This window comes from Staurois parvus, unplaced genomic scaffold (assembly GCF_062004578.1).
Source record: "Staurois parvus isolate SC_StPar_1 unplaced genomic scaffold, SC_StPar_1.0 ptg000697l, whole genome shotgun sequence".
In the NCBI taxonomy this organism is placed as follows: domain Eukaryota; kingdom Metazoa; phylum Chordata; class Amphibia; order Anura; family Ranidae; genus Staurois; species Staurois parvus.
Window position 1 is genome coordinate 2505278 of NW_028318493.1, and position 25945 is coordinate 2531222.

Here is a 25945-nt window from a genome sequence, read left to right on the forward strand (position 1 = left end):
AGGGAAATTTCTGTTTGATGAACTGGAGCCATACAGAGGGATGAAAGAACAATGCCTTTGTTGAGGTGAAAGGAAGAAACTACCTTATGCAAGAAGGAAGTTCTGGGCCTCTACCTTGTTTCTATGCAGAAAAAAAAAGGGCTAGAAAGATAAGGTCAGGGCAGGATAAAACCACCAGTCAAGACAATCGTCTCGCAGAGCACCATCCTGTGGGTGAGAGTAGAGAGAGGAAAGTCTCTAATGGGATCAAACAGTGTTTTTGTTAAGCACAGAGAAAACAAAATTCCATGGAGTCACTGGGGAAGAGATGGGGCCGTTACATGGGACAGCCCTGTACAATGGTCTTCATCAGAGAGTGAGAAGCCAATGATCAGAATGGAAAGGACAAATACCTGACCTTTGGTGCTGACATTGGTCCAGACCAATTGCTGCAGAAATAGAGAATCTGTCTCATGGGGAAGCTCTTGGGGTGGAAGCCCAGAGACTCACACCAAGAGATTTACAGTATTCCTTTCATACTCGATGATAGACCATGTGAAAAGTAGATTCCTTAGCTTTTAATCAGACTGAAATATGCCTCTGTCCCTCAGAGTCTATGAAGCAAGATGGTAAATTAACCCTTGGGACAGAAGAACCTGAGGATTTAGTAGAGCCCATGCAGCATCTGATAGGAGTCTTACCAGGTTGGCGTACCACATTCACCTGGGTCAGTCCGATCCAATGAGGATCACAGGGAATGATCTACAATTTGATCCTGAGAAGCAGAAGAAGGATTTTCAAGGTGAAAGTTCAAGTTGTACTGATCCCACAAAGCCACCAAAATGTTCACTGCTTCTGCTAGAGGATCCTCCTATCCGGAGACAAACCTGTCTAGTTTGTTATTGAATCTGAAGGAAAGAATATTATCTGGAATCCATCACCTGCAACTAAGGTCCTAGAACATATTTCCAGGTGTAGGGACCACTCCCCTGGGTCCAGGAGCTGCCGGCTGCAAATGTATGCCTGCCAATTGTCTACACCCAAAATTTACATGTCTGACAAGGTTGGGACAAAACCTTCTGCACAGGAAAGGTTCTGCTCTACTTCCCTTGCCATAGCTTCTGCTTCCTCCCTGACCATTGATGTACACCACCACCATTGTGTTGTCCAGCTAAACCCAGACTGCATAATACTCTGGCAGGACAGTCCAACACTGGAGACAAAGCACCCGAAGCTGTAGGATGTTGATGGGGAGATGAGATTCCTACAATGACTATGACCCCTTGCACTGACAGGATGCCCATGACACCTCCCCAGTCAGACAGGCTGGTATCCATTGTTAAGATCTTTAAAAAGATAGGAAGGATCTATCCAGAGCCTGAATCGACTTGTCAAATGATGACAGAAGGTTGCATTGTAGAGGTCTGTAAGGAAACTGGGCACATTTTTAAAGAGACTACAATTAGACCTAGTCAGTTTCAACAATGAATTTTAAACGTTCAAGACCCATTTGAATTCCTGTAATGTCTCAAAGATCAATTCATGTTGTCCCAAAGAGTCCGTGCTGATTGATCAATAGGAGGCACATGTGTAACTAGTAGCTTCTGTGATAATGATATCCAGAACGGACCCAAAGAGACCTTTTATCCTTAGATGCAGGTTCCAAAGCCAAACACTTTAACCAGTAACCTCAGGAGACCCATGAGGAAAGTGAGAAGGGAAACCTCTGGCAGCCCAACATAATTGTACACTATGTTGTACAGTTTCCTCCAAATGTTCTATGGCCAAGGGATCAACTTCAGCAGTTGCAAGATCTCTTCTAAGCCACTTGACCAGTCAGCCAGGGTTTGTAGGGCAAGTAGTCTTGGTGAACACCTGAGTCACAGAAGAAAGGCTGAATGGCAGTGCCACAAACAGTGCAAAAGGCATACAATATCGCTAGTGTGCTGGAAAGATAGGCACATGTAGATACACGCCCTTGATGTCCAGAGATACCAGAAAGTCTCTCTGTTGAAGGGAGGCAATGACTGGCCAGGTGAATTCCATACAGAACTTCTAAAGTGGAAAGACATTCACAGTTTTCATATACAGGATGGGCCAGAACAGCAAACAGGCTGAAGTAAAAGCCCTGAAACTGTTCTGCCACAGAAACTAGAGCAATGACATCTTGTTCAAAAAGACCCACTAGGGCTACCTGAGGATCTGCCAATCAGTGAGGTGGCACAGAATGGTTCAAAGGGATGATCCAGGAGTGAAACTCCAGCTTCTAGCTTATAAAAACCACCCTTCACACCCAAGCAACTGCAATGCAAGCTTTCCAAGTGTCCGGGGGGTGCATCTTCATGCGGAAGATTTGTCTAAGAGCTTGACTAGACAGCTTGATAGACATGGAACTCCACCAGGATGGTGGTTTCTTATGACAGCACAGTGCCGGATCCACACAGGAGGGCAGCCCACCTTTTACCAAAATCCTGCTGAAATGGGTTCAAGGATTAAAAGCGTTATGATTCCATAAAGAAAAACTTGAAACAGCAGTTAAACTTGAAAGGTCTAGGATCAAGGAACAGCACTAGTAGAAGCAATGGGCTGATTCTTCAGCTTCAACATTGTACATACTGTGTTAATAAGTTCCAAAATCATATCTTTAAATTTGGGAGTGAGAGCAGAAGACTGACTTCTCAGGAGTGAGTTTGTCCGGAAGAGACTGAAGAATCATACAGTCACGGTGACTGATGGCTCAGAGGCCACATGCAGATTTGATACTGAATATGTGGGGGAAAGTGCTGGAGCACACTTGTGGCCTCTGCTTTCAGTCAGCAAACATCTGTGCTATTTGACCCATGCATGCCTGAAGTAAAAACTTCCTTATACAAGGCAAAGGAACCAGCCACGTCCGATGGAGCTAAGGAAGACTGAATAGGGCACAGACTCCAGGATGCAGACAGCAGCCACATCAGTAGACATGCTGTTAGTAGAGTGTGCGATGTTGACACTCCGAACAGTGGGACTGTCCCCTCTGTGTCTAGAACCCAACTGATGGTAACAGGTGTAGGGTAAGGCCAGACGTGGCCAAGTCAGAAGAGGAGGCTGCAGGAACACTACGGAGAATGGAGTTTAATGTGGCTCTATGCAACGCAGCAGCAGAGTAGAGATGTTTCAACAATGCCTCATAGAACAGCTTTTCCTGCTCCCTCTCCTTCCAAACAGTGGCTCCGCAGCTCAACTCTCCCATCTCCCACCAGCAACTCTGCAGTTGAGCTCTCCTTGCTCCCCCCCTTCCAACATTAACTAGCTGCTCAGCTCATGATGATAACTCAGGTGAAGAATATACTGGCGAGCTTTATACCTTGTGCTGCCAAGGCACAGCAACAGAGAGGCTCCTTCTATAAGTGAACCTTACTACTGCCTCTTCCATCATCATTCAGCATGTCACTACTGTTAACACCTTCTCTTTATCAACTTCATTTATCTAAACATGCATGCTCAGGTATGTAAATCATAGAATATATGTCTGGCATCGGTTGTATCTACATGAATAATCAAACTTTATAACTCAAACATACAAAACCATAAACAAGTGATACATGGAACATTTTAATGAAAAGAAAATGAAACCTACAGATTGTAATATACATCAAATAACAGATTTTCTCCAACTTGAGTTATATAATATAATGTAGACTTATTAATGATAGATGAAAACAAGCATGATACTGGACAGCTCTGGTCAAATTACCATTTTTGTTGATTTTGTAAATTAATAGGCAAAGTTTATGTTTAGGAAAACAAAGCAGCTGACAGCTTTGCTGCACTGAAACCACAGCAATGTTGTTAGCCCTGCACACTGATTTCCCGAGTTACAAAGTACTTGCAGGGAATCCAAATTTGACTTTTGTTATATTGATGTTCCTTGCAAAGGTTATGTTAACGTTTGCCTTCATGATCAACAGAACATGTAACTTGACCAAGGCGCCCAAACTTCTGAATAAACTTTTATCTGCAGGATGATAGAAGAGAACTAACTACAAGGCACACAGTTCACATTCCAACACAAAATTGTTCTGGATAAGCAGCTTCTAATTTGTTCTTCCATGGCCTCTAATCCAGAGTATAATGACAGATAGCTGCAAGAGTTTAAAGGCTTAGTCCAACACCTTAATGTCTGATATGGGTGGAGATTGATGATCTCATCTTCCAGATTTTTGGTATCTCTTGAGGACTCTCACTCTTCCAATTGTACTCCATGTAATGCCAAATAAAAAAGGATCCAAAACAATTAAACAAAAAGAACTAATGCAGTTGTGTATTTTCTCTATCGTCCATTGAGAGACACTGGCAAACAGAAACATAAACCAGTCCGAGTATAACCCTTTCTCTACCCAGCATGACCCTGTTTTTGCTAGTGTCCTAGGAGGCTGGATACCTTTTATTCAGCTCTGCTAGAAAAAAAAAGTCCTAATTTTTTGCTATCCTTTCACCTCATCTGGCTGGGATTCATGTGTTGATCTATTTGATACTTCAGTATGCAGACAGTACGCAAATTCTTCTTGGACTTGTCAGTGGCTGTAGCCCATGCTCGCGATGGACTGCTTTTAGATGTCCCAAATGTTTCTACATTTCTGTGTCTCAATGGACGATGGACAAAATGGGATTTCTGTACTATCTGTAAAATCTTTTTCTTCCGAGTACATTGAAGGACATAGGTCCTGACCCTTTGAATTTTTAGTAGGCCCATAGTAATGTTTCCTACTAAACCGAGACAGGTTGGGTCGGGGAGGGAACTATATGGGAGCTGGCATACTAACTTAGCGGCCTGATGCTGCCCAATCACAAGCTGGAGGCTGAGAGATGAACTTACTATATCACCTAATGTCCGTAAGGAAAAGTCAGATCATAAACCTAGCTCTTCTGGCGCTTTAAAGAGAGAGTTCCATCTAATCAAAAGAGGAGTGTCACCCTGATCTGGTTCACAGGAGGAGGACTGGCAAAAATGTGTAAACTGCTTTGCTGCTCATTCATGGTGCCATCAACTTTTAACTCAGCTAGCGCAAAATGGCCTGGCTACGTGAAACAGGCTAGGATTAGGGGGAAGCTGGGAACATAGCTGCGGAGGCAGTGTCACAGGAGTCTCAGACGAAAGATGCAGTTGGCTAAATTAAACAATCATGTAGCTTAAACAAATATTGGCGGTGCCCATTCTAAAGAAGAAAAAATTCAAGGACACAAAGAAATTATGTAAGAATTGAATTGCATTTCTTCCAATGTAACTTTTTATGGCAAATTAATGAAATGCAGCCATTCTGGAACAGTTCTGGGTGGACTAATCATATCCCTCAAAAGGATATTTAAAAGTTAACAAAAGATACCTATCAATTCCGGGTGATAGAGGCTTCAAACATGCACTGGACTAAATACACTCTATAGTAGACTGCTAGAGATCACGTTTACAGCCATTTTTTCAAATCAAGACATTGAAAAATGTATGTCCTCCATGGCCTGCTTAAAAATTACTTGAGCTATATCTGATATTCCTACCAATATAATCCGTAATACAGGATCTGCGAAAAATAAAAAGATGAAAGAAAAAAAAAGTATGGCCAGCACAGAAAAAAAAAGGGGGTGTGAAAAACTAAACTATGCCATTTAACTACTAAAGAACAGTCCAAAGAATAGATTTTTTTTTTTTACTGACCTGGGCTACCAGCACCTTGCCTATGTGAGGAAAACACAGGCTGCTGACAGCAGTGGGTCCACAGGCCGTACAGTAAGCGCCAAATGGCCACAAAGTCTCTGGGCAACAAGCTAGGCACAAGGGCTGCAAGGGTGTGGGGGCAGGCAGATAAAACCACAGAGCCCAGTGAGGGACGCCGGCATCTGACAGTTGTGGAAGTTTCAAATGCTGAACAATCAGCAAGTTTTCCCCTTCAATAAACCTTGAAGTGATTGCAGCTGTATTAGGGTGCTTGCAGCAGAAACAACTGAGTACTATCCATGACTTTTTTTATTTGCATTATAATCCAAATTTTCAAAACAAGCTTTCAGCGTGTGCCCCCTTCTGCAAGGTCCAACCATTAGTACTGGATGGATGTTCGTGCAAATAAAAAAAGTATCATGGACAGTACTCTATTTTTCTTCAATACAGCAGAGTTTGAGGGCCATGGAACAGTTAAAGAATAATTGCATTCTTTGAAACCATGCCTTCAGTTTGCTTTTTTTAATCACAATGGAGTCGCCTAATATTTCTTAAATGCTAAGCAAATTGCTGCTTGTTTTGCACATTCTCAGAACTGGCTCCATCAAACTAGATTAATTTTAACTGGCAACTTTTATTTGCATTATAGCGGGAATCCGGCAGCGACAGTCCTCAAGAGATAAAAAAGCAAGGGGGTGATTTATTTCTCCACCTGTCACTTTGATTTTCACTCAGATTAACCTGTTAAACCATTACTGCAATCACACCAATTCCAATACAACAATAGTGCAAACATTATCAAAATGTCAAGTGCTTATAAATGAAATATATACAAAACCTCTGCAGCTGACAAAAAGCCTAGCGAATGCATGACCATGTTTATAAAAAGTCAGGAAAGGAAATAAGATGCAGCATACAGGAACATGTGCTGTTTAATCCAAACTAGAAAAATAAGTGAATACTATAAGAAACTTCTTGCTGGTGCAACCGCCTTTGACATCTATTGCGACATTATTTTTTCAACAAGCAGCTCCAGTTTCTCAAGCTGTTCAAAAACAGAAAAAAAAATTAGAAGCTGAACACAGTGACAAACAACACAATCAACGGTAACATGGCTCAAGAGGAGAGTGGCACTCTATTGCTTACAACACTACAAGCTAAATCTAACAATAATAGAGGACTATAAGATGTCTTCAAAGGATTTCCCTTCACTCCCCGTTCCAATAACAAGTGTTCCAAAGACCAGAAGTAATGAAAAACTTCACCAACAGGGACACAGAGAACAATAAAAGCTTAGCGCAGAGCACCATAGTGACAATTGTAAGATATTCACATTTTTCAAAAACAGAAATAGCTAATACGTTTCAGGGGTTTAGAGGACACCCCCTTCCTCTGGGCTCTATGAGGCAGCTGGTAGGCTGTTGTATGTAGGACTGTGCCTTGAAGTCTTGCTGTCAAGTTGTTATAGATGATATGTAGAAGACCATCATCTACAGTGCTCAGAATAAATGAGTACACCCCTTTTGAAAAGTAAGATTTTAATCATTATGTCAATGAACACAAAAACAATTTCCAAAATTTTGACAAAACTGAGTTTTAAAGAACATACATGAAAGTAAAGTTAATAATATAACTTACATTACAAAATCTTCAGTTTTACTCAAAATATTTGATGCAAAAATGAATACAACCCACAACAAAAACTACTCCATCTAGTATTTTGTATGATCTCCATAATCTGTAAGGACAGCACCAAGTCTTCTAGGCATGGAATGAACAAGTTAGCGACATATTGCAACATCTATCTTTTTCCATTCTTCAAGAACAACCTCTTTGAAAGCCTGGATGCCGGCTGGAGAGTAATGCTCAACTTGTCTCTTCAGAATCCCCCATAGGTGTTCCATTGGGTTTAGATCAGTAGACATACTTGGCACTGAATCACTTTCACCCTGTTCTTCTTCAGAAATGCAGCAATGGCCTTAGATGTGTGTTTTAGATCATTGTCATGTTGGAAAAGTGCACAACGACCAAGGGCATGGAGTGATGGTAGCATCAACTCTTTCAATATAGAGCAGGACATCTGTGAATTCATGATTCCCCAAAGGACATTGCCATCACCATGTTTGACTATAGGCACCATGCATTTTTCTTTGTACTCCTCACCTTTGCGATGCCATACAGTTTTGAAACCATCAATTGCAAAAACATTTATCTTGGTCTAATCACTCCAGAGTACAGAGTCCCAGTAGTCATCTTCTTTCTCAGCATGGGCCGTGGCAAATTCTAGGCAGGCTTTATTTGTGCATGGGCTTTAGGAGAGGCTTTCTTCGTGGACAACACCCATGCATGCCACTCCCCTGCAGTGTAGGTCATATTGTTTCACGGGAAACAATCACCCCAGTTTGGCTTTCTACTTCTGTAGCGAACTGCATGGCAATTTCCTTTAACATTTCTCATCAGAAGATGCCCTTGTCAAGGTGTTAACTTCAGTGGACGGCCTGGACATCTCTGTGAGATAGTTGCAGTTCCATCTTTGTAAAATTTTTGTATCACTTTTGCTACAGTATTCTGACTGATAAAGCTTTGCTGATCTTTTTTCACTTTTTGTGTAAAGAAGTTATTTTCTTTCTCAGGCCTTGTGACACTTCTCTTCCATGTGGTGTGTTTGCCGACAGCATGAAATGGGAAGGGGTTTTCTTTGCTTCTTTTTAAGTAACACACTTTAACAACCCCTGGCAAAAAGCATGGAATCACCACTCTTGGGAAATGTTCATTCAATGGTTTGTGTAGAAAACACTATTTTCATTTAACATTCCAACCTCCTGGCTTTGAAAACACTTAAAAAAGAAAAAGAAAAAATAAAGAAAACCATAGTCAGTTGCAACTGTTTTTGCAGATCAAGCAGAGGAAAAAAATATGGAATCACTCAATTCTGAGGAAAATATTATGGAATCATGAAAAAACACTACAGTACACTAGTAGTAGTTTGTTACACCACCTCTGCCTTTTATAACAGCTTGAATTTTCTGAGGCATGAATTTAACGATCGACAAACAGTATTCTTCATCAATCCGGCTCCATCTTTCTCTTATTGCAGTTGTCAGATCAGCTTTGCAGGTTGGAGCCTTGTCATGGACAGTTTTCTTTCATTTCCAACACAACAAACACTTTTCTCCTGCGCTGGGAAAGGACTCAGTAGACCCAAGAGGAATGTTCTGGAATTTTCTGGAATGTGCACTGCTTGCTGCCCTCAACAGACCGGGGTGGTCCACATACACTAGATGCAAATGGAGAAACAGAAAAAGGGCGCACCGACCTAGTGCATTATCATTTAAAATATTTATTGAAAAACAAAGTAAGTATCATACTCACAATAGACATAATAACCCAGGCATGTCAAAATGAACAAGATGTATGATCCAAACAACATCTGAGACCAACAGCTCTGAGGAAGAGGTTGTGTCCTCAAAACGCGTTAGCCAGTTGGTCATCCAGGGTTCCATCGTATTGACTCAGATGTTGTTTGGATCATACATCTTGTTCAGTTTGACATGCCTGTGTTTTTATGTCTATTGTGAGTATGACACTTACTTTGTATCTTCAATAAATATTTTAAATGATAATGCACTAGGTCGGTGCGCCCTTTTTCTGTTTCTCCATTTGCTTCTTTAATTTCCACCATAGATTTCCAATTGGATTGAGGTCGGGGTTATTTGCAGGCCATGTCATTGACATTATACAGGTGAAACTTGAAAAATTAGAATATCGTGCAAAAGTTCATTTATTTCAGTAATGCAACTTAAAAGGTGAAACTAATATATGAGATAGACTCATTACATGCAAAGCAAGATAGTTCAAGCCGTGATTTGTCATAACTGTGATGATTATGGCTTACAGCTCATGAAAACCCCAAATCCACAATCTCAGAAAATTAGAATATTACATGCAATCACTAAAACAAGGATTGTACATAGAACAATATCGGACCTCTGAAAAGTATAAGCATGCATATGTACTCAGTACTTGGTTTGGGCCCCTTTTGCAGCAATTACTGCCTCAATGCGGCGTGGCATGGAAGCTATCAGCCTGTGGAACTGCTGAGGTGTTATGGAAGACCAGGATGCTTCAATAGCGGCCTTCATCTCTTCTGCATTGTTCGGTCTCATGTCTCATCTTTCTCTTGGCAATGCCCCATAGATTCTCTATGGTGTTCAGGTCAGGCGAGTTTGCTGGCCAATCAAGCACAGTAATCCCACGGTCATTGAACCAGGTTTTTGGTGCTTTTGGCAGTGTGGGCAGGTGCCAAGTCCTGCTGGAAAATGAAGTCAGCATCCCCATAAAGCTCATTTGTGGAAGGAAGCATGAAGTGCTCCAAAATCTCCTGGTAGACGGCTGCGTTGACCCTGGACTTAATGAAGCGCAGTGGACCAACACCAGCAGATGACGTGGCTCCCCAAATCTACACAGACTGTGGAAACTTCACACTGGACTTCAAGCATCTTGCAGTGTGTGCCTCTCCATTCTTCCTCCATACTCTGGGTCCTTGGTTTCCAAATGAGATGCAAAAGTTGCTCTCGTCCGAAAAGTGGACTTTGGACCACTGAGCAACAGACCAGGTCTGTTTTTCTTTAGCCCAGGTAAGACGCTTCTGACGTTGTTTGTTGTTCAGGAGTGGCTTGACAAGAGGAATAAGACTTTTGAAGCCCATGTCCAGGATCTGTGTGTGTGTGGTGGCTCTTGATGCACTGACTCCAGCCTCAGTCCACTCCTTGTGAAAGTCCCCAACACTTTTGAATGGCCTTTTCCTGACAATCCTCTTCAGGCTGCGGTCATCCCTGCTGCTTGTGCACCTTTTTCTTCCACACTTTTCCCTTCCACATAACTTTCTATTGATGTGCTTTGATACAGCACTTTGGGAACATCCAACTTCTTTTGCAATTACCTTTTGAGGCTTTCCCTCCTTATGGAGGGTGTCAATGATGGTTTTCTGCACAACTCTCAGGTCAGCAGTCTTTCCCATGATTGTGATTCCTACTGAACCAGACAGAGACCATTTAAAGGCTCAGGAACCCTTTGCAGGTGTTATGGCTTAATTATCTGATTAGAGTGGGACACTTTGAGCCGAGAATATTGCACCTTTTCACAATATTCTCATTTTCTGAGATTGTGGATTTGGGGTTTTCATGAGCTGTAAGCCATAATCATCACAATTATGACAAATCACGGCTTGAACTATCTTGCTTTGCATGTAATGAGTCTATCTCATATATTAGTTTCACCTTTTAAGTTGCATTACTGAAATAAATGAACTTTTGCACGATATTCTAATTTTTCGAGTTTCACCTGTATGTCTTTCTTGAAGGAAAGTTTTCACGGCTTTTGCCCTATGGCAAGATGCATTATCATCCTGAAAAATGGTGTCATCATCACCAAACATCCTTTCAATTGATGGAAGAAGAAAAGTGTCTAAAACCTCAATATAAACTTGCACATTTATTGAAGATTTAATGACTGTCATCCCCCCCGTACCTTTACCCGACAAGCAACCCCATATCATCAATGATTGTGGAAATTTGCATATTTTCTTTATACATTTCATTTGAACGGCACCAAAAGTTCCAGCAACATCACCCTGCCCAGTGCAGATTTGTGATTCATCACAGAGTATCACTTTCATCCAGTCATCCACAGTCCATGACTGCTTTTCTTTAGCCCACTGTAACCTTGTTTTTTTTTCCTGTTTAGATGTTAATGATGGTTTTCATTTGGCTATTCTGTATGTAAATCCCATTTCCTTTAGGCAATGTCTTACAGTTCGGTCACAGACATTGATTCCAGTTTCTGCCCATTTGTTCCTCATTTGTTTTGTTGTGCATTTTCTGTTTTCAAGGCATGTTGCATTAAGTTTTCTATCTTAACGCTTTGATGTCTTCCTTGGTCTACCAGTACGCTTCTCTTTTACAACCTTCTCATTTGATTTGTACTTGGTCCAGATTTTAGACACAGCTGACTGGGAACATCAAACATCTTTTGCAACATTCCGTGATGGTTTACCTTCTTGGAGAAGTTTCATAATCCTCTCCATTGTTTCAACTGACATCTCTCATGCTGAAGCCATGATTCATGTCAATCAGCTTGGTGCAACAGCTCACCAAGGTGTGCAAGCACTCTTTAACTGCAGACTAACTAGCAGATGTAATCTGATGCCAATGTTTGTTTTAAAACAGCAAAGTACATGGTAATTCCATAATATTTTACTTAGAATGGGGTGATTCCATATTTTTTCCTCTGTTTGACCCGCAAGAACAGTTGCAACTGTTTTTTGTTTTTTTTGTTTTTTTTTTAAGTGTTTGTTAAAGCCAGAAGGTTGGACTGTTAAATGAAAATAGTTTTGAGGCATGTCTGTGATAGTTTTTTTTCTACAAAATTTAAATGATTGATCGAACATTTTGTGGTGATTCCATATTTTGGACACCTGTTTAATGATTAGATTCACCTGTAGATTAATTTTTGTTAATTAGGATTTTGTCGTCTAAAATTTAGCTTTGCTCCTAAGACTTTCATTGGAGTGTATTCATTTTTGCAGAATGGTTTTGAATGAGTTTGTTAGGAAAAATACTTTTTTTTGTGTGTGCAAATTAACAAATCTTGATTGCAATCAATGGCCCACATTTGTGGGAGTATTTTGTAGTAGTGTCCCATAGAAAAAATTGATTCTGAAAGGAAAGTAAAGGTTTTGTGACAAATTTGTTGGGTGTACTCATTTATGCTGAGCACTGTACAATACAGACTCCAAGAATCCATCCCATACACACCACTGGATACTTACCACCTGAGCACTACAGGCCTGAAGGTGGTGAATAGAGATGAGCTCAGGAGTGCTCGGACAAGGGTTGTATGCAAGGACAAAGATGTATGCAAGGGGCAGGAAATGCCACGGCCGGCTATGATTGCCTGTCGGCTTTCACAGCTTTCTGGTGGGATAGCTCAGGTAGGTTTGGAGTCGTGTCGGAACCCACCTGAGGTCATCACTGGCGGTGACAACTAAACTACCAAAAGGGTTGGTTGTTTATCATTTTAAAAATAAAACAGACATTCTAGCAACCAAAAATCTAGCAAGAGTTACTGCAACACTCCTCGCCCATCAACACCTGAGTTACATGTGAGAAGGGATTGGAGCTTGACAGTCCCTTGAAAAGTACAGCTAATGAAGGAGATGCCTCCTACACATTAGTGTCCACCTTTGAAACCACTACAAACAAAATGAAGCAGAGCCCATCACCCCCCTATAATACTTTTCTACACCCTATTCCTTTATCTCCATTTAAAGTACACGTATTTGGGTTAGTCATACAGATAATTAAAAATAATTGTATTTTTGACGTACCTGTAGAATCTATTACTTTAAGTACATCATGGGACACAGAGCAGCTTTGTGAACCCTAAGAGCAGGGCTATGCGACACCTATAAGTGACTGAACAGTGAGAAAAAAAGGACAGAAAGTCCTCCTCTTGCTGGCAAAATCCCTACACGCCAATGTAATGACTACCAGAAACACATTCTCTTCAAAAGGACCAAGGGAAGGTCTCAAATAGGCTCAAATGGAGATTTCTGTTTAAACAGAGAGTACAAGGTTGGGATCCCATGGTGTCAAGAGTGGTTGGACCAGGGGAAGAACAATGGAACAATTATTATTATTATACAGGATTTATATAGCACCAACAGTTTTCTCAGCGCTTTACAATATAACAGGAGACAATAGAGCAACAATACAGTTCAATACAAGAGGGTTAAGAGGGCCCTGTTCCTTGGAGCTTACAATCTAAGATCCGTAAGACAACCTGCAAAAAGTCAAGTACCAAAGTATAAAAAGCGATTGGTCTCTGAAAAAAGACTGCCAATGCCGACATCTGACCCTTAATTGTGCTCAAGGCCAGATGAATCTCAACCCACCTGAAGAAAGGTCAGAATACCGCTCACCACATATTTAAGCAGATTAAAATGATTTTCCTCACACCATGATATATAAGATTTCCAGGTCCCATAATAGATCTTCCACAAAGTGGCCTTGCTAGCTTTTAAAAGTAAAGGAATGACCGAATCAGAAACTCTTTTATTCCTTAAGACTCTGGCTTCAATAGCCATGTCATTGAAGGCAGTGTCTGTAAAGAAGAATGGGAGATCATACCTTTTGCCAGAGGTCAGGACAATCTAAAAGGGTCCAAAGACTGCCCCCTAACATTTTCACAAGTTTTAAGAATCATGTTCTTCTGGGTCAAGCTGGGACAATCAAAATCACCGGTATTCCTTCCACCTGAATTCTGTGAAGTAGTCATGGAAGAAACTGTCATCAACCGAGAAAGTCCACCTGCCAATTTTCCACTCCTGGAATTTGAACTGCGGACATGGCAGGATAGTGAAGCTCCACCCAGGCAAGGATGAGATCCACTTCCTCCTGGGCCGCTCAACTTCTTGTGCCTCCTTGTTGATTTATGTAAATTACTGGCAAAAAAACTGAAGCCTTTCAAGCAAGGGAGTGGTTATGCCCAGATTACTTTTTTATTGCCAGTTTTTTCACTTGTAGGCGACACATAACCCTGCTATTAAAGTGTTACTAAACCCACAAAAGTAAAATCAGTCTGTATATGCAGCAAAGCATGCTTGCTATACTCAAAGTAGAATGTAAGGGGTTAATCCTCTGCATTGTGTAAAAAGGATGTTTGATCCTGTCTTCTCTGATCCTCTCCTTCTTCCATGTTCCCCATTGCATCTCCTGACAGAACACAGCCTCCAGGGACACTCTGCACATACTCTGTTTGGTGTGTACAGCTAAAGAGTTTTTTCTTTTTCTTGGAAGAACAAGCAGAGGGGTTATGAAATCACATAGGGCAGTGAGAGGACAATAAAAACTCCTCTTACAAGCTTTAACCAGTGCTCTGCTGGACACTGATAGATTTCACAACACTGCTATATACTGCTGATGAGAAGATGTATTTAGCAGTTTATATATACTAAAATAATTGCATTTCCATGTTTCATGTACTGTGGGAGACCAGATATAGTGAAAGCAGAGTCCTGTGTTTAGTAACACTTTAAGGATTACTAAACCGCTCTTTGTCCCATGATTTATGATAAAGAAATTAAAGTAGTCTACAAAAACCTTAAACATAAAAAAAACAAATCTCTGGATGAGTTTTAAACAATATTGAATCACAACTGTAGACATTGCAGCTGAAGACTGCAGTGTGTAGAGAAAACACATGATTCAGATATGTCTGTAGTGACTTATCAATACTAGTTTGTCTTCTAGGATTATGGAGATTATGAATCTAAAGGACACAAAATGTGTGTCTGCAGCTGGGGTAGAGATACGTTTTTGAAGATATGCATACAGATATGAATGCACTTTTCCCAAAGCTTGCCATCTGACTACAGCTGTGTCCTCTGCACATTGCCTGTGACCTGTTGTGTCTCGCATACAACTTGAGTAAGATTTGTTGGGAAGAGACAGTTTACACTTTCATTGCTACCTGCAGCAGCCCATAGCCCATAGATCACTTATAGCCGACATGTAGCACCTGTACCCTCTTACGGTCAAGCTCATGCACGGGCACCCTGGTGACCCCACTACTGCTAAATATCCAACTTAAGGTCTTTTCTATGGCTCACACCTCATAATTAGCAACCATACTCAACCCATGCCTCCTGTACCAATCAATGCCAGCCAGTGACCCCTGTTCCACAAACACCCAGTCTGTGCTGCCCTAAGTTGCCAGGAATTCGATTTTAACATCATGTCCATTTCAAACCACGTTTAAAACTGAAATCAAGAAAATGCAACCCTTATTCCTGCAGAATAAAGGGACTCCGAGTCCTTTATTTCTGTTTTGTAAGACTAGTGGTCACTATGCCCACTCCTTCTCCAGGCCACTGGTCAGGTAACATGCCCAGCATAGCTTGCTGTAGTGGCAGGAACCAAGCACTGCAGACTTCTGGTCTGTCCCACCCACTAACACTGCACAGCTGAACTGGCAATGAGAATCCTGGTCTGTCCCACTCACCATAAGCCAGTACAAACCTATTGAGAACTACAACTCTCATTGCATGATGGGAACTGTAGTTTGTTACTGCATCGCCATAAAGTGAACAGAAGTGACGTACTGCTTACTTGGTAATTCCTCCAGGTGCATGGGCATAACTACATTTCCTTTAGCCAACTGATGATGGCACAGACTATAAAAAGACACTGTGCGACGTCCGGAAGTGACGCTGACCGAAACCGGAAATGACGCAGGAGCATCAGTGATCGAGTGCCCGGCGGTGGTGAGAGCACTGGCTCGGCTTTCTTTCCTACATGCACATGTATGCAACATCTTTGGGCTTTTAATTCTGTTTTATCTCGTAAGTGTCAGTCCACTTTGGCAATAAAGGAGCTCTGTTTTGTACTGCACCATTGGGGCATTCTCTTCTTTTCTCTTACATGGTCATTATTTGAGTGTGAAGTATTGGGAAGAAAAAGGAGTCCCTGATCATTACTTCTAATGCTGAAATATTGGAATTCATGAGCACCTGTTATATGTTCTTGGTCGTTTTGAAAGGGAAGGAGATTGGAATATTATGGTCTGGTTAATCTCTTGTTTCCATTGAAAAATGTCTATTAAGCCAAATTTGCCAACCATGAGAGTGGGAGGCAACACTTGCTGGTGAGTGTACACCTGAGAGGGGGGTACCCCTTATTTTTCACAGTACAATTTGTCACGTGGTGGTCAACCTTTAAGAAGATTTTGAAGAACTGTTTGGCGGATAAATTCATATTATTTGGACTTCTTTGGGACTATACACCTCACTTATATATCGATATATATATGTTTTATATATATAATTTTTTGATTGATATTTTGTATTCTACTCATTTTATCATTTATATATATATATTTGTAATTATTTACACAGATAAGAATTTATGCGCTACTTGATCACTGGTTTAAGTGCTCTTTTTTGGTGTTTTCTTTATTTTTAAGAGTGGCAGCATTTTGTGTTTATACACAGTTTAATAGTGGCATTTATTACTTTTTCACGCATTCAGCGCAGTTTTATTTAATATATATTAACACTTAGATACTTAGAACACTTTCTCACTGATCAGTTTTTTGATACACCTTTGGGTCAGCTTAAGGGCCCTTTCAAACTGGTGCGCTTTTAATACATTCCCATTGACTTACAATTGCTTTTAAAAAACTGCACCAAAGATGCAGCATGCAGGACTTTCCAAAGCGCAGTGCACCTGCAGTGGGAAGAGTTCCATAGGATTTAAAGAGATGCATTTTCTTCTGCTCTTTAACCTCCTCCTGCCCGCCATATAAGGAAATGACAGGCACAAGGCGGTTCTCTTGTTCTGGGAGGACGTCATATGACGACCTCCCACTCTGATCGCTCGTGCACAGCTCCGGGGGCGTGAAGCGCAGCGATTGGTTGAACGCTGTATCCCTCCGACACAGCGGATCACCGACCAATGGAAAGAGCCTAAGACGTCGGCTTGGTCATGTGATCAGCTGTGTCCAATCACAACTGATTGCATGTAAATAAGGAAATGCCGGTTATCGGCATTTCTCTCCTCACTAGCTGTCACGCTGACAGCTCGAGCGGAGAGGAGAGCCAGTAATCGGCATTCCTCAGAGGAGACATGTACACTGATCATCAGGGCACTGATGATCAGCGTAGCCCCATCAGTGCCACATATCAGTGCCTACCAGTGCACATCAATGCCACATATCAATGCCCATCTGAGCCGCCTTTCAGTGCCACCTATCAGTGCCAGTCAGTGTCACCTATCAGTGCCAGTTAGTGCCGCCTATCAGTGCCAGTCAGTGCAATATATGAGTGCTGCCTTTCAGTGCCCATCAGTGATGCCTGTCAATGCCCATCAGTGCCACCTACCAATGCCTCCTCATCAGTGCAGCCTATCAGTACCAATCACTGCAGCCTCATTAGTGCACATCAGTGAAGGACAAAAATCACTTATTTACAAAATTAGATAACAAAAACTAAGAAAAAAATTTTTTTGCAACATTTTCAGTTGTTTTTGGTATGTTTACCAAAAAATAAAAAACCCATAGGTGATTAAATACTACCAAAAGAAAGCTATGTCTCAAAAAAAATGATCAAAATTTTTTATATGGGTACAGTGTTGCATGACTGCGCAATTGTCATTCAAAGTGCGACGGCACTGAATGCTGAAAATTGGCCTGGCCAGGAAGGGGGTTTAAGTGCCCTGTAGGCAAGTGGTTAAACTTAAAAAGCACATCAAAAACTGATGGGTGTTAAAGGGCTCTTATGTTTAAAATTAAATATTATCCTTGGAGTGCAGTTTTAATTGCTCCTATCAAAACTCACACTGCAGTTTCCAGTTGTTGTGACAGAACAGCCGTCACCCTCCGATGTGTACACAGCACACAAGCTGCAGAACCAGCAGAAATTCAGGGACAAGTCAGAGCAGAGCATTCTGCATGATAATGGGAGGATGAACAAGATGACGATAACAGACAGTCTAGACAGATTTGAGTTTGTGCTGCACATTAAAACAAACATCACACCTCTGCTTGTTCTACACATTAAATTGACGGCATTAGTGTGAAAATTACTTCAATGTCTCAAAGTCAGTGAAATCCTGTGTCTTATGCAAAGAGAACCCCAATCAAATGACTATCTGCAATCTTCCACGGAGCTGAAAATTATGTCAGCTGGAATATCAAAGTGTAAGGCAAACTGTTTTATTTTGTCATTGTATAATGTCATGACTATGACAGATGTTTCAGGTGCAGCCTTGCAGGTCACTCACCCTCTTCCTGAACTCCTGGCAGCAGCAGCCATCTTTCTCTAGAATAAATATACATATTAGAAAAACACAAAAACCCAATGGATTAGAGTTGAAGCAACAAATAAATTGCAATCTTGCCACATAGCTAGGCAATACTGTAAGTATCAATAAAAGCTTCTTAGAGCTTACACAGGACTCTTTTTCCACCCCAGGAAACAGTGTTGGGAGCCTGAGTGGTCAATCACCAAGCGCTAGTGCTAAAACACTGGGAAAAGGGCTATTATGTCTATTACTTCATCATACACAAACTCCCAAGATTGTTAATACACCTTAATATTTTATGTTTTATATGCAAATATTGCATTGGTATATTTTTTCTTTTATAATATTTGCAATCATTTGACTACACTTGTATTATTTGTCTGGGGTGTTGCTAACATTTTATTGGTATGTAATGTATGTATGTCTGCATATTGGTACTTATATACAGTTGCAAGAAAAAGTATGTGAACCCCTTGGGATTACGTGGAGTTTTGCATGAATTGGGCATAAAATGTGCTCTGAACGTCATCTAAGTCACAACAATAGAAGAACACAGTCTGCTGAACATAATACTACACAAACATTAGATGTTGCCATGGTTTAATTGCACATAACATGTAAACATTCACAGTGCAGGGAGGAAAAAGTATGTGAGGCCCTAGCTTAATGACTTCTCCCAGAGCTAATTGGAGCCAGTTTTGTGATCGTTGTGCAGGTCTGATCTGCAACTACAGGAAACGTTTGGTTGAGGTTATTGCTGCCAAAGGAGGGTCAACCAGTTAAGTCCAAAGGTTCACATACTTTTTCCTCCCGGCACTGTGAATGTTTACATGTTATGTGCAATTAAACCATGGCAACATCTAATGTTTGTGTAGTATTATGTTCAGCAGACTGTGTTCTTCTATTGCTGTGACTTAGATGACGTTCAGAGCACATTTTATGCCCAATTCATGCAAAACTCCACGTAATCCCAAGGGGTTCACATACTTTTTCTTGCAACTGTGTATATATATATATATATATATATATATATATATATCTCCAAAAGTATTGGGACATCCCTCAAAATCATTGGATTTAGGTGTTCCGATCACTTCCCTGGCCACAGGTGTATACAATCAAGCCCCTAGGCATGAAGAATCTTCTACAAACATTTGTAAAAGAATGGGTCTCTCTCAGGAGCTCAGTGAATTAAAGCGTAATACCGTGATAGGTTACCACTTGTGCAATAAGTCCATCCGTGACATTTCCTGGCTACTAAATGTTCCATGCTCAACTGTTGGTGGTATTATAACAAAGTGGAAGCAATTGGGAACAACAGCAACTCAGCCATGAAGTGGTAGGCCACGTAAAATGACAGAGCGGGGTCAGCGCATGCTGAAGCACACAGTGAGCAGGAGTCACCAACTGTCTGCAGAGTCAATAGCTAAAGACCTCCAAATTTCGTGTGGCCTTCAGATTAGCACAACAGTGCATAGAGAGCTTCATGGAATGGGTTTCCATGGCCGAGCAGCTGCATTCAAGCCTTACATCACCAAGTACCATGCAAAGCGTCTGATGCAGTGGTGTAAAGCATGCTGTCACTGGACTCTAGAGCAGTGGAGACGTGTTCTCTGGAGTGAACAATCGTGCTTCTCTGTCTGGCAATCTGGTGGACGTGTCTGGGTTTGGAGGTTGCCAGAACGGTACTTGCCTGACTGCATTGTGTCAAGTGTAAAGTTTGGTGGAGAGGGGATTATGGTGTGGGGTTGATTTTCGGGGGTTGGGCTTGGCCTCTTAGTTCCAGTGAAGGGAACTCTTAAGGCGTTAGCATACCAAGACAGTTTGGACAATTTCATGCTCCCAACTTTGTGGGAACAGTTTGGGGATGGCCCCTTCCTGTTCCAACATGACTGCACACCAGTGCACAAAGCAAGGTCCATAAAAGACATGGATGAGCAAGTTTGGAGGTGGAAGAACATGACTGACCTGCACAAAGTCCAGACCTCAACCTGATAGAACACCTTTGGGATGAATTATAGAGGAGACTGCATGCCAGGGCTTTTTATCCGACATCAGTGCCTGACCTCACAAATGCACTTCTGGAGGAATGGTCAAACCTTCCCATAGACACCCTCCTAAAACTTGTGGACGGCCTTCCCAGAAGAGTTGAATCTGTTATAGCTGCAAAGGGCGGGGCCAACTCAGTATTGAACCCTACAGAATAAGACTGGGATGCCATTAAAGTTCATGTGTGTGTAAATGCAGGCGTCCCAATACTTTTGGCAATATAGTGTATAAATGTATGTATGAATAGGTATGTGCATGTATTTATTGCTGTTGTCAGAAAGCTACCATGTATAATTTTTGTACCCAGAAGGGGCACATCAGGCAAAGAAGGAACAGCGCCCATACAACATACACCCCGTTGTTGGGGTCAGTGGGAGGAACAGCGCCCCGTCGTTGGTGTCAGTGGGAGGAATAGAGCCCAATCGTTGGTGTCAGTGAGAAGAATAGCACCCCATTGTTGGTGTCAGTGAGAGGAATAGTGCTCCATCGTTGGTGTCAGTGGGAGGAATAGCATCCCATCGTTGGTATTAATGGAAGGAATAGTGCTTCATATCAGTGGAAGGAAAAGTGCCCAAAAGGCCCTTAAAAGCAAGCAAAGGGCCACTTCCAGCCCGTGGGTTGCAGTTTGGAGAACCTGATCCAGGGGAATATCCCTGAATGTGCTCAAAGGAAGTTTCTGCAGGGCAGAGAGAACCAAGCTAAGATACCAAGGGAGCTGTAATGGGGGTCTCATACAACATACACCTTGAATGACAAGGAAGAGGAAAACCAGAGGTTTTTCAAAATGCTTACGGACAAGTTCTGGTCAAGAACTGACTGTAGGAAGACCAGAATGCAAGTCACAGAGTAGTCTCTGGGACTGATGTTCCTGTGTTCACATCAGGCAAAGAAGGATTTCCAGGCACGATGGTAGATATTCCTAAAGTGGCATTTCTTGATTTAGGAATGGTGGGAATGGCAGACTTATAAATCCCTCTGTCTCTTTGTACCCAAACGGGCATGGCAAGACAGAGGAGAATTGATCTGAACAATACCAAGGTTTTGTGGGCAACAGCAGTGAGTTCTTTCCACATTATCAAGCATATTTTCTGAAGCTCCCTTTTCAATTGTATGGCAGTCTGAAGTATTTTTATATGCTTTTAAGGATAATGAGGACACATGTAAATCCAAAAAGTAGGGGTTTGTAGGGGTGTCCTCCCTATCTGATTGAGGAACTTGGGAGCCCACCCCCATGACCTCACCACTACCACCACCTTTAAGCCTGTGCAAGGCCATGATTTGCTGAGGGTTGAAAAGGCCTGAATCTAGAGGGAAGCCGTCACCCAGCGCATGTGTCTCAATACCTGCAGTGCCTATGCAATTCTACTGCAAGTCCAGAGGCAGAATGATTCCGATTCTTCATACTCTGGCAATTTAATGCATGTGTTCCTGTGCGCAGAACCAGTGCAAAATAAAAAGCGCATGATGACATCGCGCACATGCAAGTACTATACTTCCACTTTTGAGCTCCTCCAAAGCAGCTGTAGTGCTGCAATAAAGAACTGCCCAGAGAAGACAAAACACAAAGTAAACTTTCAGGGGGAAATTGTCACTTAGTCCACTGAACAACTTACCAGTCCAAAGGCAGGGCCCTCAGGCCCAATCTTCACCCATCATGGCCGGAGCACCCCATTGGGCCTTTAGGGACTTTACTCGCCTTCAGCCCTGTCCTTAGACACCAACCTTAGTGGTGTACCTGGAGAGCACCCTGTGGCTAACCAGCACTGTATCAACGTGGTGAGGATTGGAGGCTATGACATGGCTCTGGACTAGTAAAGCTCACTGCAGCTAACAAACTGGTACATTAGGATTCTGGGTAGTGCCACACACAGAGCCCAGTAGCTAAAGCTTAAATTACAGGTTAGCCCTGCAATCTTTCCAGGTAAAGCCTCCAAGGCGGCACAGAGGATAAGCTGATCAAGACATCTGCATAAAGAAACCCAGCTCAGCAACATAACACCACATCTTAATCTCTTAATAAAAAGTTAAAGAAAGGTTTAGTAAAAACAGGGAAGCTTTTCTCTAAGGGTAAAAGATGTCCATCTTCCTAGGACACCAGCAAAGGACTGAAGCATGATGGGAGTGGGCTAGGTTAAACCGGATTGGCTAATGGTTTTGGGGTTCACCAGTGTCCAATTCCACCTATAGGTGGCAGTATAACCCATTTGTCTCTGATCTCATCCTGGGTTCCTTAAAGCGGAGTTCCAGCCATTTAATTAATTTTTTTCTAACGGCACTTACGTGAGAGTGGCAGCTTAGCCAATGCAAGTTGGGATCACCTGTACTTGTAATCCTTTGCTTTCCTTAATAAAAATAAACTTACTTACCCTCATATTGTGAACGCTGTCATCTGAAGCCCGCTCAGACTTTGTTCCAGGAAACTGCAGCTGGCTACCCAGCATGCACTTCCCGTTCTCGCTCCTGCAGAGTGTGAAGAAGGCGCAGCACTTTCTCCTGCCTGCACAGTGTGAAGAAGGCGCAGCACTTTCTCCTGCCTGCACAGTGTGAAGAAGGCGTGGCACTTTCTAGCGCCTGCGCAGTGTGAAGAAGGAGAAATCTTGCACCTGCACAGTGTGAAGAAATCCCTGTTATCGCGTCACTTCCGGTCTCATAATAACACAAGATTTTGGTATTAGGCATACCTTAGGACTGCTGGGATAGATGACGCCGATATCCCAGAAGCCCTAGGGAATGCCTGATGATGTAATCACCTAGGCGGCCGAGACCGGAAGTGGAGACAGAAATGATCAATTAAAGGCATTTAAGAAAAAAAAAAAAATACATATAGATATTGCCAAACCGGACTGTGAAAAGGGAGACCATTGTCTTTCAGGGGAGAAAAAAAAAAGTCTGGAACTCCGCTTTAATGAATAAGAAAAATGTTTTGCGTACAGATACACTTTAAAAATACATGGAGGTCAGCTTTAAGATGAGCTTGAACAACCATAACTCAAAATGAACAGGAAAAATGCAGAAAACTCCTATGTGGGGCTTCACTGTTGGAGTGCCCATAAAATATTACTTTTGATGGAAATAAATTAGGAAAATAATCATTCATGTACATTCAGCCACCATTTTCTGGTGACAAATAGCGGAAATGATGTAGTAGCTACCTTTATGTCCATCTCTTGAAGAAACAGCTTCAGCACGCTTTGCTAGACCATCAACTACCAGCTTCTCTCCCACATCTATGTTTCCAGCATCCTGCTTCTTCTCCATAGACACGGAATATATACCAGCTTCCACTGAGCGAGCCATGAGGACAACATCAGCTCCCATCAGTAGACTGTTCAAGACTCGTGTCTCCTCAGGAGACCACTCATGGCTAACTGGGGCCACATCTGCAGGAGAGAACGTGAGTAATAATAATCTCTTGCAATATTTGTCAGATTTTAATATATTGACATTTAGGAATATCTTACCATACAGACGGCACCGTGTGATCTGCATGGGGGTGCACAGGAAGCTTTCCTTTAGTGGGCGAAGGCAGGAGAATGGGAGGGTCTCCAGGTTTCCATAATCCGCATAAGCTATTTCCACTGTGGTGTCCAAAACTTCCAGGATGACAGCTCTATACCACTGGCCGTCCACTGCAGACACAAAGTCACATGACATGCAGTAGTCTAAATCTGTGACTAAAGCAGACTTTTATTAACAACAATGTTAGTATATGCATGAGAGGCACAAAATCTCCTGTTATTAATGTCCAAAATGATTGACAATATTATTACCACTTGTCTACTAGGGGAAATATTACAATCTGCAGAGACCCTGAAGAATAAAATAGCAGTAGTTGAAACCTTTTTATGTTGCATGTTGTTTGTGCAGCTATTTATGAAATGCATATCTTCAGATAAAATATACGCTAAAAACTATTTTAGCGCAAATGTGGTATTATACCAATATTTTGGTAAAACAAAGAATAGGGTTGCGTCATGTAAATAGATACCATATATGTCAGGCCTTAAAATTGCATTTACCCTTGAAATCTCAAAAAGACATGGCAACCAAATTTCTCCATAGGCTATGCTTTAAAAGCTATTGCAGGTTAACAGTTTAGAGTTAACCAAGAATTATGCACCTAGGAATATGGCTCTCACTTTGATGTTTACCCCCTTTTATTTTTTCTTCATTTAACTTTATTGCTATCACAAGGTGGCTAAGAAGCCCCCTATGTGATAGCACGGGCAGGTACAAGTCCTCTTTGTGGCGACATTGGGTGTCTATTAGACCCCAATGTCTCCACTATCATCCATGGCAACTAATTAGGCACAGATCATGCTTCATTAGCTGGTTCCCCAGCTACAGTAGCCAGGGAATTAGAGCTCTGAACTTGGAAGTGAGTAATACATATTAGTTCTTGGGTACTTTAGTTGCGGGGGAGAAATCACCTTCTGCTGTCAATGTTACAGCAGTTTACCACAGTCCTGGGATCCCCAGGGAAATTAAAGAGGCTGGGGCTCCACGGGGACCAGAGGGGGTCAGCACCTTCAGAGCCCTGTAAAAGTCTTCACTTTTACCTGAAAGACCATCCATGGTTCTAAAAATCCACACCAAGCTCATGGCTTTAGCAGCAACCATGAGTTTGCTTTAACTCCTTGAATAGTAGGATATTTATAAACGTACCTTGGTTTACAAGTCGTTAAGCTGAATTGCTACGAAGGCTGCTCCCATGCCCTACTCTACCTAAAGTCTATCACCTGGCAAAAATAATCTCCCTCCCACCCACCTTTAACCCATCCTTCCCATTTTTTTAGCCTGTGAACCTAGATATATTCATCTAAGTCTGCCATCTGCAATCCCCTTACAGAGAAGGAGGTTTTCAGACAGATCCAGATATGTTAAACATAGCAAGGATGACACACCAATGGTAATTAGAGTCCAAAAGGAGGTTTTATTAAATGACCAACCGAATAAAAGAGCCTTTTATATAGCATTAACATGCTTCGGGGTTCACACTCTCCACCTTTCACGAGGGCTCAAGTTTAATTTAACTAATATTTATAGATCTAATATAAGAAGTTGGTATTGGGCTTTTTAAACTTACTTTAATGCAGACCTCTGGATTCTCCTTCCCCAACTGATTCCTGGCATTAGAAGAAAAAAAAAACGAAAAAGCCCTGTTTTCTCATCTAAAGCTGTAGTCACAGAACACTCCAGTCCCGAGTCTTTTCTCCTCTTCTATCTACAGGAGATGGGCTCATTCTTTGGACGTCCAAGTCACTGCCTGCGTGACCTCAGCACATCCAATTGCACATTCTGCAGAAGGGTTCTCTCAAGAATAAGGTCAGTGCTAGGGGAAAATTGGAGCGTGGCCAGCATGGGC

The 25945-nt window shown here is 41.9% G+C and overlaps 1 protein-coding gene across 1 annotated transcript in view; it reads right to left on the reverse strand.

Moving 5' to 3' along the window:
* Positions 1 to 3560: 3560 nt before the first annotated feature.
* TDRD1 (tudor domain containing 1) overlaps positions 3561 to 25945 on the reverse strand; it is a 106586-nt gene continuing 84201 nt past the window's right edge. Inside the window, exons 24-27 of the mRNA XM_089653094.1 lie at positions 24042 to 24209; positions 23733 to 23960; positions 18511 to 18548; positions 3561 to 6716 (exon numbers count right to left, since the gene is read on the reverse strand). Coding sequence (XP_089509220.1) covers positions 6672 to 6716; positions 18511 to 18548; positions 23733 to 23960; positions 24042 to 24209 — 479 coding nt within the window. The 3' untranslated portion in view covers positions 3561 to 6671. The remainder of the gene's footprint in view (positions 6717 to 18510; positions 18549 to 23732; positions 23961 to 24041; positions 24210 to 25945) is intronic.